This window comes from Seriola lalandi, unplaced genomic scaffold (genome assembly GCF_002814215.2).
Source record: "Seriola lalandi dorsalis isolate HSWRI2012SDOR001 ecotype SW California unplaced genomic scaffold, Sedor1 jcf7180002054642, whole genome shotgun sequence".
Lineage (NCBI taxonomy): Eukaryota > Metazoa > Chordata > Actinopteri > Carangiformes > Carangidae > Seriola > Seriola lalandi.
This window is the reverse complement of record NW_019525195.1, coordinates 400176-418798: the sequence shown is the minus strand read 5'-3', so window position 1 is coordinate 418798 and position 18623 is coordinate 400176. Positions and strand designations below refer to the sequence as shown.

General features: G+C 39.6%; 1 protein-coding gene across 2 annotated transcripts in view; it reads right to left on the bottom strand.

Moving 5' to 3' along the window:
- The window catches only part of gdpd5b (glycerophosphodiester phosphodiesterase domain containing 5b), a 43041-nt gene that overhangs the window by 11903 nt on the left and 12515 nt on the right, over positions 1–18623 (bottom strand). For both annotated transcript variants that reach the window (XR_015438092.1, XM_023420473.2), the window contains exons 2-7: positions 14352–14531; positions 4330–4433; positions 2423–2516; positions 2163–2222; positions 1551–1649; positions 590–683 (exon numbers count right to left, since the gene is read on the bottom strand). Coding sequence is in view for 1 of the 2 variants with exons in the window: in XM_023420473.2 (XP_023276241.1) it covers positions 590–683; positions 1551–1649; positions 2163–2222; positions 2423–2516; positions 4330–4433; positions 14352–14468 (568 nt within the window). In the remaining variant the exon portion in view is untranslated. The remainder of the gene's footprint in view (positions 1–589; positions 684–1550; positions 1650–2162; positions 2223–2422; positions 2517–4329; positions 4434–14351; positions 14532–18623) is intronic.

The following is an 18623-nucleotide window of genomic DNA, read 5'->3' as shown; positions in this document are numbered from 1 at the left end:
CGGCCAGGCCCTTTCCACCTTGTCAAAACCTCCAAAAGCAGACCAACCAAAAACCAAAAAATGAAGCGGAATATCTCTTTTATTAGTTTTAAATGTCTCTCCCAGTAGCAACTGTCATGTCCAAAAGACAGTTATATAACTCATTGGAGGGTTAACAATGTACGGGACTGACATGACATTTACAATAAATACTACTGATATATGGCTATAATTTCTCCAGTGGACAATAAATGGCATATAAATGACACCAACTTTCAACTCTATTCACACCTGTTCTTTTCTACAGACACAATTAGTGGTGAGAGTTAAAACACACACTAACAGTGCTGCTAATCTCAAGAAAGAACCCATACTTGAGGAGAAAACAATCCAAGGTGTCCTGGCTGGAAAACATCACATGAGCCCATAGGAATGTTCGTTATCTCCGACACCCTGGGTGGAGGTCCTGGCCTCTGTCTACATAGTGTTAATCATTCACCACTCTTCCTGTAACTCTGTGTGTGTGTGTGTGTGTGTTTGTGTGTATGTGAGACAGACTTTTACATCAGGTAACAGTAACTCGTATTCTGTGTTACAAACTTAAACGTACTTGTTTTTTCTGCACGGGCGACCTGTCCAGCCACAATCCACGACAGTGCTGTGACCGCAGCAAGAGCCCCGATATGAAGGAACGGACCTGTAGCCTGGGCAGTGATGTGACACGGTGGAGAGGATGAAGGCAAGAGATGAAAAAAAAGAAAGAAGATATAGAAGACAAAGGGGAAAGAGAGAGAGGAGGGAGGGAGAATCAGGGTTAAAGAGAGATGACAAAGAAACAAAGATAAAGACGACAGACAGGCATGGAATTACAGACATTATCTAGGGTTAAGACACTGGTAGCACTATTCAGGGATAATAGCTATCATTTGCAGAGGCATTCAATTTTAATTGCACTTTAGCAGACTTCAAATCACACATTCCTGGTGGTGCAATAATCTCACAGGGACACACTAATTATGCACTTCTCACAACTCCTTGCATATTGTTTAGCTGCTAATTTTTACCAGGATAAATGCAGATTGAGTGTGGTGTCACTACAGTGTATGAGGTGTATTACACTTTGTTCTATATGGAAATGAAAAGAGGTACTCAGAGTTTTTAAACAGTTGATCCTGGATGCAAAAGTGGTTGCAGCTCATTTATTTTATCCAGTGCTCACAAACCAAGTGTATGTTGTTATGTAGAAATAAAAGTCTGCTTTCATTCCATGTGTCACAAGACTCAGTTTTGTACTGAAACTTGTCATTAAGAGTGATATCAGAGCCCCTTGGTAGCTGAATGGTTACAGAACATGCCACATAACCACAACATCCATGGTTTGCTTCCTGCCTGGGGCTTTTGTTGCATGTCAGACCCCTTTCTCTCCTTCCCTTTGTTTTCTGTCTGACTCTTCACTATCAAATTATTTTAAATTTTAATTATTCATCTTAAAAAAAAAAAAAAAAAAAAAAAGAGTAATGTCAAGTCATCCAAAACAGCTTTGAAGCTTTCCTATGTTTCAGTCTGCTGACCTGCAGGGAGATAGGGATGACATCCCACTCTTGTCCCCATGTTTGATTGACAGATATCACCCCAATGATGGTGGTGAGCAGAGCAGCAGTCACTCCTATCTGTGTGGACAGAGAGAGAAAGATGCAGAAAATCAGAGAGGCTGTCACTTTGGATACATACATACACGCATGCACACACACACACACACACACACACACACACACACACACACACACACACACACACACACCACAGAGTAACCCTGAATAGCTCCCAGCCCTTTCACACCTCAAGCAGTGTTTGGTCCGTGTGTTTGGTTTGCTGATCGTATTCTCAAGCAGGTCATTTACTGGGCTTTCACAAGCCTCCTGGGACAACATGATCCCAACTGTGAGTTCAGGACAAGTTCAGCTGATTGGCTATGAATGGACACAGACGCAAGCACTAAGCAAACAGGTAAGTGTAAATACACAACTGCCAACACACATACACACACCAGGAGAAAAAAAAAAAAAAAAAAAAAGATGGATATAAAAAACCTCACCCACCTCTTTCTACCTTCCAAGTTTTCACCACCCACACACACTCACACAAACACAGTCGCTCACTTGGTCTCACATTTGGCACCTTACCTTATGGAGCCAGTGTAAATTTAATTGTTGCCCAAGCGCAATGTGGCAAAGCGCTAAAACCTGAAAAAAAACAAACAAACAAGAGACATGCAAATAAGAGTCCAACTTTCAAAAACAAGTCTGCTGCCTCACAGATCTTAACTTGTTCAGCTTCAACATGTGACTACTTTTTTCTTGACATATACACAAATAAAAAGCTGCCTGAACAAGAGCACAACATGTTTAGCACGTCCTTAGTGAATATTTGACATGGGACTGACCATTAAAAATGCAATATAGGTGAAGCCAGCAGCGGTGGTGGCCAGGATGGGAACAGTGCCATCGCTCCACACCCCAGAGCGGTTGTAGAGGAACCTGCCGGAACAAGAGAGGGAGTGGTGTCTTTCAACATTTGAGAGCTCACCTGCATTTTATCATCACTGATATGACGGCTCGGCAGAACTGAATTTATGTGTGTAGGTTTTTGTATTACCTTTTAAAATAATAATCTGTCATTTTGAATTCCTTTCAAACCAAATTGTAAATGCCTTACAAGTTTTACTTAATTTTGTATAATGGATGAAATTTCATTACAGTAACAGTAACAACCTGAAAAAGTCTTATTTGCAAACTTCCTTTCACAAATAGAGAGAGTGAGTGGTGTAAAGAGTGACTTTACAGCATTATCAGTTTGCAATGGATCTGCAAGACGAGTACAGTTAAAAAACGAGGACATATATTGTACAAAATAAAAGCTGACTGGTGCTACAAAGGCCTCTGACTTACAGGCAGACACTCATCAAGGTTCCTTGAGCTTAATGCTTTATTCTTGCAATAAAACTAAAACGGACACAACAAACACAGTAGCCCCAGTGACAGCAGACACTATTGTTGGGTTATAGGGAGAACTCAGACCAAAGAGATTATGCGATTGTTGGGTGGCAAATTATTGACAGCTGGTTTCTGTCTTGTGGAGGAGCTGCATTGTGGGAGACAGACGGTAAAAGTAACAATAAGAGTATTCAGCACTTGTTACTTGTTTTGTTATGAAAAGGTTGACAGCTGCAGAGCAAAGTGTATAAGCGTGCATGTGTGTGTGTGTGTGTGTGTGTGTGTGTGTGTGTGTGTGTGTGTGTGTGTGTGTGTGTGTGTGGTGTTTGACATGGCAGCAAGGGCCTATAGCACTAATTACATTCAAAGCCTTATCAGTGATTCCAGTGGCACAGAGCCACAGCAGGGTCACTTAGCACTGATGCTCCTAGCCCTTTGTGAATACATTTATACTGCAGATGGACTGGGACACTCCCTGCTGCTAAATCACTAGAACACACAAGGGCAGGATCATCTCTCTGATTATCTGTGGGACCCACATAAAAAACAGGAAATTTGTCCACTGCCTATTAAAAAGGAATGGCAAATGTCTGCCCACCAAAACTGACATCCAGAGATAAAAAAGAAAACACAATAGTGAGATTGCTGATAAAACTGGACTGGGGTGACTGTTTGGGGAACAGAAAAAAAAAAAAGGAATGGAGAATATACACACGGCAAAAGATGTGAGGCAAAAGGCAATTTAAAAAAGGTGAAATGTAGGAGAAATGAGAAGTGGGATATAACAGAAAAACTACAGTGGGAAAGGGATGTGACAGGAGGTAATGGAAGGCAATGGATGATAATAAAAGGAAAAGGTGACATTGTAGAGGTCCTTGAGAGCAGGAGGAGAGGGGGAGGGGAGAGACTGTTCACAAGAAAGACCAGTGTGTTGTATGTGGCATTATGGGACACAGCAGTAACCATTTTGTACTATAGCATTCACAAAAACACTTAAACATATTGCTTTATGGAAAATCGTATGTGGCATTTTGAAAACAGATTAATCTTACTTGTGGTATCTTCCAGTATAATGTTTTCAGTCACATAAATTAGTTTTTACACCAATGTGGCACAGGGGCTGAGTGATGTACAGTACAGGAAATGTTTGGCAAGCTAACTCTTTGTTATATAATGGTGTAATCTGTGGAGGGCTGGGCAGTCTCTACTTAGACACAGATTAAGCAGATGATTTAGGAAATCAACAAGCCGACAAGCACGGATAGAATCTATTTACAGCCAAAACAATATGGTGACAGGCATCTGGCTCAAAGTTTTGACATGACAACACGCACAGTCAGTTTGGATGTGTACTCACCAGTTGAATTCGTTGTAGTCATTATGAGCCTCCCACCAGAAGTAGAACCAGACCAGCAGCAGGCAGAAGGTAAAAAGGAGGATGAGGGACCACAGCAGCTCCCACTGCAAACACACAGATATATACAAACACAATCGATTATTTATGTGTCTCCACTATATTTAATTGAAAGAGAAACAAGACTTAAGCTCATTAGATAATACTCAAAGCATATCCTTTGAGTTAAAAGTTTCCTGAATAGGAAAGTGTGTCCAAACTTTTCACCGGTACTGTACATACTATTATTTTTATTCAAAACCCTCCCACACACGTACAGTGTAAACTTATTGCACTAACAAGCACAACTTCAACTTTTCAGACACCAGCAGAGTTAATTACAATTAAACTTTATACAAACTTATCTACTTTGGTCACATGGTGCTAACCTGGCTGCTGACCTTTGCAGAGAGTATTCCCTCATACACTTTGCTCATTATCAAAGAATTACTTTTAATAACTTCACACGTAAGCTGACTAATTACTGTCCTCATCTGTCATGCACTCTTGTACCCTGGCAAATATTAAACTGGCTACATCTTCAGAAATGGACAGACAGAAACACACACTGAGACCGTTCTCGAGAAGGTATGTGCGTAATGACAGACATTTCTATCTTCTTCAGTGCACTTTAAATCCATCTACACATTTGACCCAGACAAGAACCTTTTGAGCTTTTTGGTGAAGCACAGAAAAGTGCTCATTATTTAAAGACGACTCAGTGCACTCAAGAGAACCCGAGCAGCAGCCATGCTGGTGACAACCCTTTAGTCACCATGTACACATACAATGTTAACAGAATAACATCTCTCGGTTAAAGAGCAGGACTTTATCAGCTGTGAACATATGAAGTGAACGGGTATGAAAAGATAACACACATATTTTGATTGCATTGTTAGATAAAAGGAGTATTCAGGCTTGCTCAGAAAACCTCATCTTTAGACAATGTTATACAGTAGGTCAACTGTGATAGTGTCGTCATTATAGAGGTCAAGTGTTTAGCATGTATTTATGAAGGCCGAAGACATTTGGCAAAATGTGTGCACACATTTGCATAAAGAGAAATGGCGTATTTTCATTATATCAATATAGTGTTTAGCTCAAAAATCTTTTGTCAGTTATCCCATTAATTGATCAGCATTTTGATAATTGACAAATCAAAGTAGAAATATCTAACAATTACTGGTCCCAGCTCCTCAAACGTGAGGATTTGCTTTGTATGTTCTAAATGTGCGAATTGAATATCTTTGGACTGGTGGTCATTTTTTTTTTTTTTTTAAACGAGAACAAACAATAGATTAATCCATATTTGTTAACTGCTGCCTAATTATGTCAAATCACCTGTATGTGTGTGCATTATCTACACCGTAGTGTCGCGGTAAAGACTCAGTTAAACAGTCACCTTGAATGCACCATTGTTGTGTGTGTGTGCCAAGGATCAGATTATTATCACCTGGACCTGCTGATGCGACACACAAGTGAGACAGCCTGCCTGACCTGTTTATATCTGGCCTCATTCTCACTTTGTTTTGTTTTTGTTTTTGTTTTGACTAAATACAAAAGTTTTTCAAATGTTTAATATGGACTTAATGTTTTCAAATCATAAATAAAGTCCACTATCCGAAGCTCGTTTTAAGAGCTTTCCCACGCCTCACAATTCAGACGTGGATCAGACTAATTTATGGGAAATCATGATGGTATAAAGATGCATCATTTAATTTATGGGCATGGTTTTATGGCATGACTGATCAGTTGCTGATTCAATACTCTCTCATATTTGGATATGGCTTTTAAAGTACATTTCAGAAGTGTACGAAAAAATACTTCATTATGTAAGAAGAGTAATATGGGCACCATCCAAATAATAACAGGCTGCTAATGGTGTGTCTTTACAACAAGGAACAAGGAAATGACTGAGGACAAATGAAGGAGGACAACAAATCAATCCCAGTAGCAGAAAGGTTGCCAGGGTCTCTGTGACAGGCAGCTCTGCTCACTGATGACAGAGAACCGACCCTGGCTCCCATGGTCCGTAATGAGTACCTGGAAACACCTGGGAAATCCGACCTTGCTCCTGAGAGGTGACATTGTTAAACCCCCCCCTCATTCCCTCACTCCTCCACCCCCTCCTCCCCTCTGGATTATGATGGATGCGACCTGATAGGTCCCTGAGAGAACTGTGATGGTGCGGTGAAATCGTTGTTGTGGTTAATCTGATCATCTAATAAACTGTCTCATATGTCATTTCAGAGATCTAATTCTACAGATGGAATTTTATTATTCATCATTAACTTACACAACTATAGTGGCCTGAATATGACAAGAAGGCAACTGTTATCGATGGATGAATCTAAATCTGTTTGTAGGAGAGAAAACCTTGTGTTTCAACCACAGTATAGTACGTACAGTACAGTGTATTAGTACAGCTCTCTGGTCTTGTGGTGTGGATATTTTAGATGGTTTATTTAACTTACTAAAGGTTCTGGCTTTTAGTTTTAATTTATCAAAATCCGAGATTAAAAAAAAAAAGCTCAAAAGAAAACCTGACATTTCTCAGTTACTGATGATTTAAACACCCCGTTGGGCCTGATGTTCTCTCTTCCTGTTTCCCAGCCAACTCAGCAGCAGAGCTTGTCTAGCCTGACATGACTTGGCCTGCCCTGGTGATACCACATTAACATTCTGCATGGCTGGCATTTTATTTGGGCGCAACACCCCATGGCACAGACTGATAGTGCGGCAACAGGAATCTATCAGAAAATCACAACCTCTGACAATTAGACTGTTGCTGAAGTGCAGTGTGTGCTAACGGTCATCCATTTGTTCTGATAATTACTCTGACTTGTGTTACGCTGTTCACCCCTTGGAGAAATCATAGAAGACAAAGAGGACAAAGCTCTCCTTGGGAAAATTCAGAGCTATTGAATTAGCTTTAATTCAAATCAAATTATGTAGATGAAGTGTAATTAAAAATATTAGAATGACTTTTCAAAATCATCAATGACCCTTTTTGTAGCTGTTCTGAGAAACGCAGTCTAAACAGCTACAATAGTCACTAATTTGCTTCCTAAACTGTAAATTTGGAAAAGGATGGAAGTCACAGACTTAGTCTTATAGAACACACTTCCCTGCTGAAAATAAAGTAGTAAATGGATCAAGGCAAATGTCATGTAAACACTCATTAAAACACAAAAAAAGGACAATCCATAAAATCCTTCATTTCCACTTTGCCTCTTTGCATTAGGAATTTATGTACGAATGATTTACAGCACTTTCCAGTTACTATAAAGTATATATCGTTGCTGACTCAGCACTGCGTCAGAGGAAAGTGCGTCAGTGATTGAACATTCTTGGAAAACAAGAAGGGGAAAGAAGCAGAAAACGCTGGCCCTTTTTCAGAAATGGGTATTGAGCCACTTTAATAGTAAACTAACTTTACAGGAGCTGTGGACCACCATAGCACAGGACAGAAGAGCAACACTGCAATAGCAGTCAACACCGTTTTACCCTTCTGTTTCCCTTAGTGGATTTGCGCTTGATTTTTATTTCTATTTATTTGTCTCGACTTTTAATGGCTCACAGTAGATCTGGTACAGAAGCAACAGAAGCAGCCAATTACATATTTATTAGATATGTTCATTGGATTGTTTTTATCCGTCTAAAATAATAATCTTGTAAAGTTTAGTTTAAAATGTCTGACATAATTCTCTGAGACCTTTTTGATACCATCGCTGATCTTCTTGTTGAGTTGACACCATCAAGCTATCTGCAGCCCTGATGGTCATTTGTCATAAGCATAGTAAATATCCTTGTCTTGTGTCGGGTGAAGGTCATTTGGAGTGTTATGGGGGTGAAGTTTACTATACCAATTTACTGTAGAAGAGATATACTTTATGCTAAAGTAACATTTTTATGCAGATTTGCTGGCGTTTGTTTCTGTGCGGTTCTTTGGAACAGCCCCCATCAAACCAGGAAAATGAGCCATGCACAGAACATGGTCAAATCAAAGGTCACAGTAGCATTAGGCATCACTCCATAATGTTGATTTTATAAAGGGTACAGTGGTTTTCTGCTATTCATTTGCCCTGTTTTCCCTATGTGCACAACTCCTATTGATAATGCCAGCATGACTGAACGATCCATGTGCTCTCTCTTTTCCCTCCATGAATGCCTCAATATGTCAAACAGGATCTAGGCAACAATTAAAGTGTCGTATCCACAAAAGGGTTATTACTCATGCTCAGCTGCTGCTCTTCTGCACAGTACATGCATGCATGGGCATGCTCGCTTACTTAGATTCACATAAGAAATGTAATACTATTTAAACAAAGCATATGGCCTTGTAATGTCATGTAATACTATCTATTCTGATTTGCATCCGATTTGCAAGTCAAACTGGAGCCATTATGGAACCAGGATGTAATGTTCTTGAAAAGCTATTAAAAAGAAATAAATAAATACACACATACATACATTCACCAAACAAAAATAGTCATTCTGCAGATTCACAAGTTAAGTTGTGTATCACTGTGTATACATTAAATAAATTATGAATAAATTATAAATAGATTTTTACAAATACAGCTACAACAAACGAGCCTTCTGTGCTCAATTCTGACCCCCTTAACAGCAACGCACAGGGAAAGAAAACAGCCTGACAGCCTATAAATCATACAGGCAGGCATATGGATTACTAGTATAATAATAACTGCACACATTTCTACCACAGCATTCTTTTGTAGAACTACAGCATAAACTCAAATGTAATGTCAAGCTGTCCTTGTATCATGTACAGTATGCCACTGTGTGCAGTGACAGTGAAAGTTGGCAGCACTTGTCTACAACAATATAACAAGGACAATTTCACAACACGTTGTGTGCTCAGATGATTATGTGTCTCTGGCTGGGATATAACTCTGGGAATTGTAGTTTCTGTGGGTTACAGTACTGTAATCTACTGTTATCTATTCACATTTTCCAGCTATACTAGTATGTTTTGACAGCTAATATTAGGGTTTCCTCTACCAAAATACACACACTCAACATTCAGCATATACACATCCTAAATTACATTTATTAGATGATTTCTGGTCAGATCAGCAACTATATAGTTAACACACAATTAAATGATGTATTCAATTAGGCATGGCAGCTTGGCTCAGTATGCTGTCATCTAACATGCCAACGCTGTGCAGAGAAAATATGGTGTGGGAGGGTCCTGAATGAACTTGTTGTCAAAGATGAATATAGTCACATACAAACCAACACAAACATGTTGGTTTGTGTGAATGAACTTGTAAGCTAATGTAAATGTGGGAGAGGAAGCAGAAAACAAGGCAAAGCTGCTATAGCTACTAATTCATGCCTCTCTCTCTCTCTGCCTCTATCTTCACTAGACTTAACACCTCGGTCCCTTGTCACATTCCTGAGCATATCCCGATAAGTCCCTGGCATTTCACACTGGGTGTGCACTGCTTTATATTGCGACTATACCACCAGAGAAATGCACCAGATGTAAAAGTGTCTGCAAAAATACACAGGAGGTCCTGAAAAATGAAAAATATAACAAACAATACTGAACTGAACCTCCTTTTTACTCCATATTTTTAGACATATTCCCCCATTATGCTAAAATGAATAGATACATATAATACCTCAAATCATGCTACATGCCTCACAAAGCTCAACAGCCACATATGAAGTACCTTGGGGCTTTTGTAATCACAGCAGATAAAATAAATACGTCAATCAGTGACCATCTTAGTCAGCGCTTAGGTGTTAACAAGTGGCTGATTTTAGTTTCAACATAGTTTGTGAAGTTGACAACCTGCTGTGTACTGAGAATATAGGGAAGGTACAAATAAATCCTTCATCTTTCAAGGCCTTGGTTTCTCTCTCTGGAACATGCAAGTGTTTACTGCTTGACATCAGCAGACCACAATCTCTACTGTCAAAAAGACAAGATCAATCACTAATCATTAGTAACCGTTTCATATTATTGTCAGAGAAGCACAAGGCTAAAACTAATGATTATTTTCTTTATCTATTAATCTGCTGATTATTTTTTTGATTAATCTATTAATAGTTTTGTTTACCTAACGTCAGAATATAGTAAAAGAAAAAACCTGATCACAAGCCCATGCTGACGTCTTCAAATCCTGTTTTGTCTGAGCCTCTAACCAACACTTCAGTTTACCATCACATAGGACAAAAACAATAAACTGATTAACTGATTAACAAAAAGTTGCTGCTTACTTTGCTGTTGATTGACTAATCAATTAATCAACTATTCTATCTGTTAACATCTCAACTAAGCAAAATACTGTAACTTAACTTTTAACTTAAATCACAGACTACATCGTGTTCAAAGAAATGAAATTATTTTAGTTTGACCATGCCTGACATTCTTTTTTCCCCCAGCATACTGTGACAGGTTTACTACATCAGGACGACTCACTCATTAAAAATCTATGACTGATTCACAAACAGATCTTGACTCATGGCTTCTGATAGTGAATATTTACTGTGATGATGAACTGTCATTGTCAGGGTGGAGAGAGTGGGAAACTACGTTGAAAACAGTTTGAGAGAACAAGGTTTTTCCCATGTATTTCAGGAACAAACCCTATTGTAAATATCTACCCATTCATCCATTATCTATTCTGCTTATCCCTGGGGGGGCGTGGGGCACAGGGAGAACATGCAAACTCCTATTGTAAATATGTTGTGGATATATGATTTATGGTTTTATTAAGCGTGTAAATCTAAATACCGAGCTTCAGTTAAAAAGAAAGGACTTTTATTGAAAGAATATAATCCAATCTCTTTTTTTTTTTGACACAAACTGAGGTCAACAGGGAGTCATCCCACCCTGTTACTTGCCACGCCAAAATCCCTATGATTACTGTGACCATTTTCTACATTAAACACATCACTAACCATCACACCCTCATCACTGAATCACCTCACATCTGATATATTGAAGCTCATGACCTTTCAGTCTGACAGCTAGTGGGAAAATGAGAGGACAAGTATGTGATCAGACACACAAAATGCTGGAAAACCTTTATGTCCATTAAAATAAATACAAGTCGTTGGTCCTAAAAAAAAGAACGTAAAATTTCAGGGGATAGAGGAGGGAGTCATTTAACAAGAACATATCTTCAAATTTTGAATACTGCTCATTTGATTTCATATTCTCCTGCCGTTTAAACTGCTGCTATACAAAGTCAATGAAACGACAATACAGCACTTTGTGGAGTCACCATAACTCCTGCTACCAAGGAAGTGTAACTGCTGGCTCTAAGTAACCACATTGTCTGCCTTGTCCAATACTTCACAGTCCAGGGCAAATGAAGACCCAAAGATCACTGACAAATGATGCCGGAGCAGCTTTGTTTCTATTTTTGAGGCCTTTGTGTGACCGAATGGTAATGAGTGGCTAAATGGAAATACTTTCAATTATTACTGAGAGGCCAGATCGGCTTGCACTGCATGACGTGGGATGTCTTCCTACAAAGCACCTTGAACAGACAGAAGCAGCTTCACTGAGACAGCCAGTCAGCCTGAACAGCTCATTACAGTGAACAAAGATGAAAAAGGAGAGAAACGGCACGATCTGCTTGTGGATTATGAATGAGTCTACAATTGTTTCAACATGAGATTCTCAGTTCTCACGCTTCTGTGATTCGCTCAGGTCCAGTTACATGTAGCCGATACCTGCCCTTGATTGGTCACAGTTTGTTTACTTGGTTTGTTAAAGATGCAGTCTTATATAACATCACCTTGACCTGTGCTGGGTAGCATTCCCAATGGAAATGACAACTATCTGCTTCTAGCAAATAAAAACAGACAAATAAAAATCGGATTACACATCTCTACTGACGGCCCCAGGACAAATCTGCACTCTTAGTAGTGACTCAATCTGTTTTCAGTTCTCTCCCCTCATGATGTGAACATGTTAAAAGAATGTTGAGGGGGGAAATATATTGAATCAACTGCAGCCTGCAGAGGGTATGTGCCAGAATGTGAGCTTCTTACACTTGGATCAAGACAAGTGCTGTCCAGCAGCACACAGTCAAAACAAAGGATGAGCACTGTGAACGAATGATGCTGACTCTGCACTATCCTGTCAGTTGGCCTGAAAGACAACCACTTGCAACAGGAAACAGAGCTACAAGGTGTCCAGTTTCCTGCAAACAAGGGGGGGGGGGGGAATCAATATATCTTTATTTAGTTCTGCTATGCTTGATCCAAGTGCTACCAGTGATAATTCCCCTTACCTGCCTGTGTTGTGTTTAAACGTCTCATGTAAGGTTCATGTACCCTATATATTTTCTTTGGTACATCCATGTGTGTTCTGAGTGACATGAGTCTATTGTGTGTGTGTGTCCAAGGTTTCTGCTTGTCTACAGAATGGTATGTGGGCATAAATAAATCATCCAACCTTGTGTCTGTGCGCAACATCGTTATACGCTGTGTGTCTGACTTTGTTGCAGCAACATAACTTGTGTGTCCCTCCTAACTACAGAACAGAAGAGATTAAGGGAAAGGTCAGGACACATGGCTCGTCCTGTGTAGGCCGTGATACTTAACCTGGCATGTGCTTAATACTAGAAAACATGCACTGCAATATTCTTTGGTTTGGGGTTGCATTTGACGGTTCTGGTTACACACATCAGCTGAATTTTTGTAGCTACAAAAAGTGTTAAAATGATAAAACATTCAATAAAAAGCTGCATAATTTAAATACATAAAATAATTTAGATGCCAAATATGCAACTCTCATAACCTTTCATTATCTTGAAGTCTTCTCAGACAACAATAAATGTGACCCCTATACAGAACACAACAAACAACTTCCAGGCTCTATACTAAATATACTAATACACAGACACACACATACTCAAACACACACAAATAAATAAATACTGACTATTTTTAACTAATTTAAAATTATTCCAGACTAGAAACAGTGGAGTATTTGTGATGTAATTTTGGAATGAGCCTCTAGGTGGAAAAGCTCAAGGTTACTGAATGGCGGATAAGCCAGGAAGGTCATATTTGGTCAAAGATAATTGTACTTTGTAAATCAATGTTGAAAGACAAACATCAGTGTAGGGTATTTAGAGACCATGATGTGTAAGAGCACACTGCTGTGGATGCCAAACAGACTGTAGACTACAGCTTTCAATGGGTTTTCTGTTTTTTTCCCCCCTTAGTAATAGATTCAGGAACAGTACTGTGTATCACTTCCCACACAGCCACGTTCTTATTCAGAGCTGTGAAAAGAGTCACATTAATGTAACAGCTACAGTAATAGCTTCTAAATTGAGCAGCTGAAAATCAAGAAGTGTAATGTGATGATTTTCTTTGGGATGTGGGGTCATTGGAACATACACACCAGACAAGGAAAACTAAAATCTCTGGTAAAAATGAATAGCTCTCTCAGAACAGCTGTGCAGTTATCGCTCCAACCTGATATGAGCACATGTGCACATATGAGTGTGTACATCTTATAATTATCTCATGAGATAATCAATGACAAAAAGGAGAGTCTCAACTGCTTCCTACTCCTTTGTGTAACAGTGTTTTCTACATATTACACATATCAAACCCTGAAAAGGGTTTTCACCACAGACAAAAAGGTTATCTACAATCTCCAAAATGAAAAAGCTGAATGAATCTGTAAGATGTGGAGGATTTAGACATATGATGCTGCAAGGTCAGTCAAATGTCATTCTTTGGTGCATTAACATATCAGCTGCTGAAGGCACACATGACTGACATGTATTCTCTAGTGACCATCCTACACATATACTCTATTTTTCACTCTGAGCAATATGTTATACTATGTCAGACAATCAGCATATTCTGCAAAAACAGCCATATGGGTTTGTTTTTCTTTTAAAATCACTGACAGCCAGATGTAGTGCAATTTTGATTGGTTTACTTCATCCACAAAAGAGGTTTTCTAAGCCTCTCACCTTGGTGGTGTCATCATGGGAACGTTGATAGCGTTTCCAGCGGCAACCATAGATCCCAGTGATACATGACAAACACAGCTGGCGCTCATAGACCTGGAGGGGTTGGTGTTTCACCATGCTCCTTCAGTCAGTCCTGGTCCTGCTTCCAGAGCTCTAACATCCCACTGACTAGAAAGGATCCTGTAAGAAGATTAAAAAAAGGTTAATGTTGAAGCAAACAACATAGTCTCAAAGTGTTTGGGACTACAAAGAACACATTGGGCAATCCGTGGAACAATAGTTACTGGAGTAACATGTCCGACACTTTGATAGAAAACACATGCTGGCTGCAGAAGCACCATTCTTTTGAAGCAAAGCCAGGCCTCAAATTACAACTGACAACTGAGGCTGCAAGGAGCTTTCATCAATATGATCAAGGTTAAATTAAAAAAAAAAAACAGAACAGAACATAAAATTTCAGTGATCATGAATATATCACACAGTCACTACATATCTGGACCAAAAGGCAGCGAATAGACGTCATCTCTCCCTTTCATGCCAGGCCAGAAAAAGAAAAGGCCAACAGGTGTAACAAGGATGTTATGCAGCAGTGACATTTTATCAAAACCCTTTAACTTACAGTATTACAAAAAATAAAATAAATGAAAATTGATGCATGCTGTTTTGTACAGGTTTGAAGGGCGAAGTGGCAACTGAAACTGCAAGCAAAACAACAATCACGCTGTGAGGCAGTGAAGCCAAATGTGCACAGGGCCTTCTCTCCTGCCTTTTCTAGATCCCTCTAAAACTAGAGGGTCTTTTCATCATTTAATGCTTCATCTGAACTTAAGGCTGGTGAGGGTCCATATCAGGGAGAGAACCGACTCTGGTGCCTGATCCAGCTTCACTACTCCCTCTCAGTGTGGAGGAGCAGCAGAACACTGTGATACTTTTGAAAAAGCCCACAACTCATTTCCTTCCTGACTAACGCTGTTGTAGTGACCGCAGTGAGAAGTACCAGGCTGTGTTAGCTGTGAATATTCAGAGTTAAATCTCAGTCTTCCCATTGAGCTGCTGCTGACTCAGCACTGAGACTCTGCAATCAGCTATAATAACAATAATGATATTACAACAGTGCTGACTGTTATCACAAGTTTACCTCACTCTCCGGGGACATGATGGAGCCTGTTGAGCTGTTGCTGCAGTTGCAAAACAAACACCTCAGTTCAATCTGGGGTTGAAAGTGCATCTTGGTGTTATCAAAGCATAAACTATGCATGATTAATGGCATCTCTTTTCTGATGAGAGTCAAACAAACACAATTAAGAGTGTATACACACAAACACGTCTCCCTGGAGCCTTTCAACTGGAGATATTCCTCTTTACTTGCAGTTTGTGAAGCACAGCTAGCATAAGCACAGCTAGCATATGGCTCAAGTCTCATCTGATGTTTCAGAGCTGTTCTGCATGCTAACTATACTCTCCTGCTGTAATCAGGCTGTCTCAAGCGCTGGGCAGCTGCTCATTAGCATCTGCAGCAATGGCCATGTTTCCTGTTATTAGTAGAACTGCTCTGAGGAGGGCGGGCCTGACCCGAGGGTATAATGAACCTGGCCCACCCTAGCAGGACTACAGGGGTCTTTGACAGGCAATGTGCAGTGCTGCTCTGTGCCTTAAAATGAAAAGAGTTAAGAAGAACACTAGCTCAAAAATCTAAACTCTTAAATGACCACAATAAAACTTCCTCAAAACTTTCAAATATACTCAAAAATTGCCGAATTAAATGCTCCATTTTAAGTTACAAAGCGTACTATACTGTACTGAGAGCCCTGGTGCTAACATGGTTGCTCCAGCGCTTCACCCACTGACTGACAAACTCTGTCAAACTAAACCAGACACAGACCGGATGAATGCAGAGACTCACAGTTTCATGTCCCACTACTGTCCAAATACGCTATGCACCAGTGTGCTCTCAACAATCACCTTATCTTATCTAGAGTCTGCACCAATGTATTGCCCAACCTCTAGCTATCATGCAGCCAGCTTTACCAAGTAACAACACTGCAGTCTGACGGATTTAGACCTTGATCAGATCAGGCACTGCTCGACTACTGGCATGGCTATTATGCTTGTCAGACATTTCCTCTGAATAAACAATGTCTGACGGTGGATGGAGATCACAGCTTTGCAAGCAGTGGTCTGTTTAAGGAATAAAACTGGCAAATTTGCAAAAAAGCAGGAGGGCTCTACAGATGGTATTGATACTTATAAACTCTAGGCTCAGGCCTCTGATCAGGGACAATTCATTTTTTTTGTTCAAATAGTGGTAAGACTTATCAAAAGTGTTTCCATTTTTCATTCACTCAGCATAGACTGGAGTAAATAAATAAAGTAGTAACTAAACTTGTCAGACCACTGGAAATTAAAATATATATTAAAAATCCAATTGACAAATAAATCTAAAAGTTTAAATTAAATTTCTTATTTAATTATTTATTACAGAAATCTAAATGACTGGATTAAATGTTTCATATTAATATTGGTTGACCTGAACTTCAGTGACGGTTGAATATAATCAACAACTCCAAATATTAAGAACAGAAGGCAAATATGAATGTGCGTCTGGGCATGTCTACCAAGCCCTTCAGACAGAAAAACAATCGTGCAGTTGACACAGTGAAGCTGTGTTGCTGCGTTCATCAAGGCAAAGTAACAACCACTCTCAGCCTTGTCATGTTGTCTCTTGTTGAAAAATTATAACGTTAAAAACCTGTATCCACAGCGATGTCTCCATGTTGTTATAGCAAAGTGGTTCATGCGCTTTATGTCGCAACATGTTTACCCCCAAAAGCTTGCATTCATGCAGGGTCGCAGCCACTTGTATCCTTAAAGACAAAAATATCCCATTCACCGCTGCTACTTCAGTTGAGCTGCACATCAAAAACCTTTTAATTACAACTATTTGATGTAGGATGTTATCATAATTAGGCAGAGCAGCACTCAGGCTCCAGATTTGTTACCTTGAAATGAGAGGCTCATCCATTTTTTTTTTTTTTTACTTCGTGGTTAAGCTCCAACTCTCCTCAAGGGTGTATAAAGACAGACGGAGAACTGCTGCAATTAATCCCTCTATCAGCATGATGTCTTACCAGAAACTAATCAGTTAATATGACCCAGTGGACAATTACATCTTCAATAAACGAGAATGAATTGGCAGAGTGAAGTTAAATACAGCATGAGTGGTGATGTTCTGCACAGGGAGGAATTTTATTCATCGAAGGCTCTGCAGCTCTACCACGTTTTGCCAACATGGATGTAACACCTCTGACCACTAAAGGTGTAGAAATGTGACCACTATAAAAGAGTAAGAGACACACACACACACACACACACACACACTTGAAACAAAAACAAACTGAGCCTAAAATACAAAAAAAGACCTTCCCCATGCTTAGTCAGACATCAGGTTCTATAATAAATAGATCCACTGTGACAGATTTACCTGTCTGATCCTGTCACCTGCACTGTCCCTTCATCACTGAAAAAGATTAACTCAGTGAAATCAACAAGTGATCAAAGCTTCTCTCCACAGGAGAAGCAGCTTTCCTAAAATTTCTGCATCTGTCACAAATTGTCTGAACTTGGGTCAATAAGAAGAGAAGTTATGAGGGGTATATGAAAAACTCCCGAAATGGCTGTTGTCATCTCGTTTTCTGCTGCCTCATTTCCTCCAATCAAAGGCACGGCGAGGGAAAACAGTCTGCAGGGGAGGAAATGCTTCAGCAGTTTCCCCAGCAGAAAGCAGTGTCTTCTTCTGACCAGGGAACTGAGGGAGAGGCCAAGCAGCAGAGAACTGTGGGACCGAAGGCCAACCCACTGCTGAGAAAGAAAAGATCCTTAAAGGAATAGTTCACAAAAAAGAGGGATGAAATATCCTCATTTAACCACCACACTGTCATTTAAAATACCACTGTAATGTACAGAGTGGACCCTTAGCCTTTCAGTATCATGTAATCCTGTACAACAGGCCTTCATTTATTACTGCTAATGTTGTGGAGCTCATAATGTTGGATCACTATCTTTCTCAGGGAGGTAATTCTTAAATTAAACCAACTGGTGATTTGTTTACGCTGTGCGGTGTATTGTTCTTGTAATGGATTGTGTTATAGTGCAATCTGTTCATTTTTATATATAATTATTGACTTTTGACTGAACAGATTCTTTACAAAGGTAATCTTTACTGTCACTGTCAAGTGATATTTCACTGATCCTAACCTTCTGTAGTTACACATC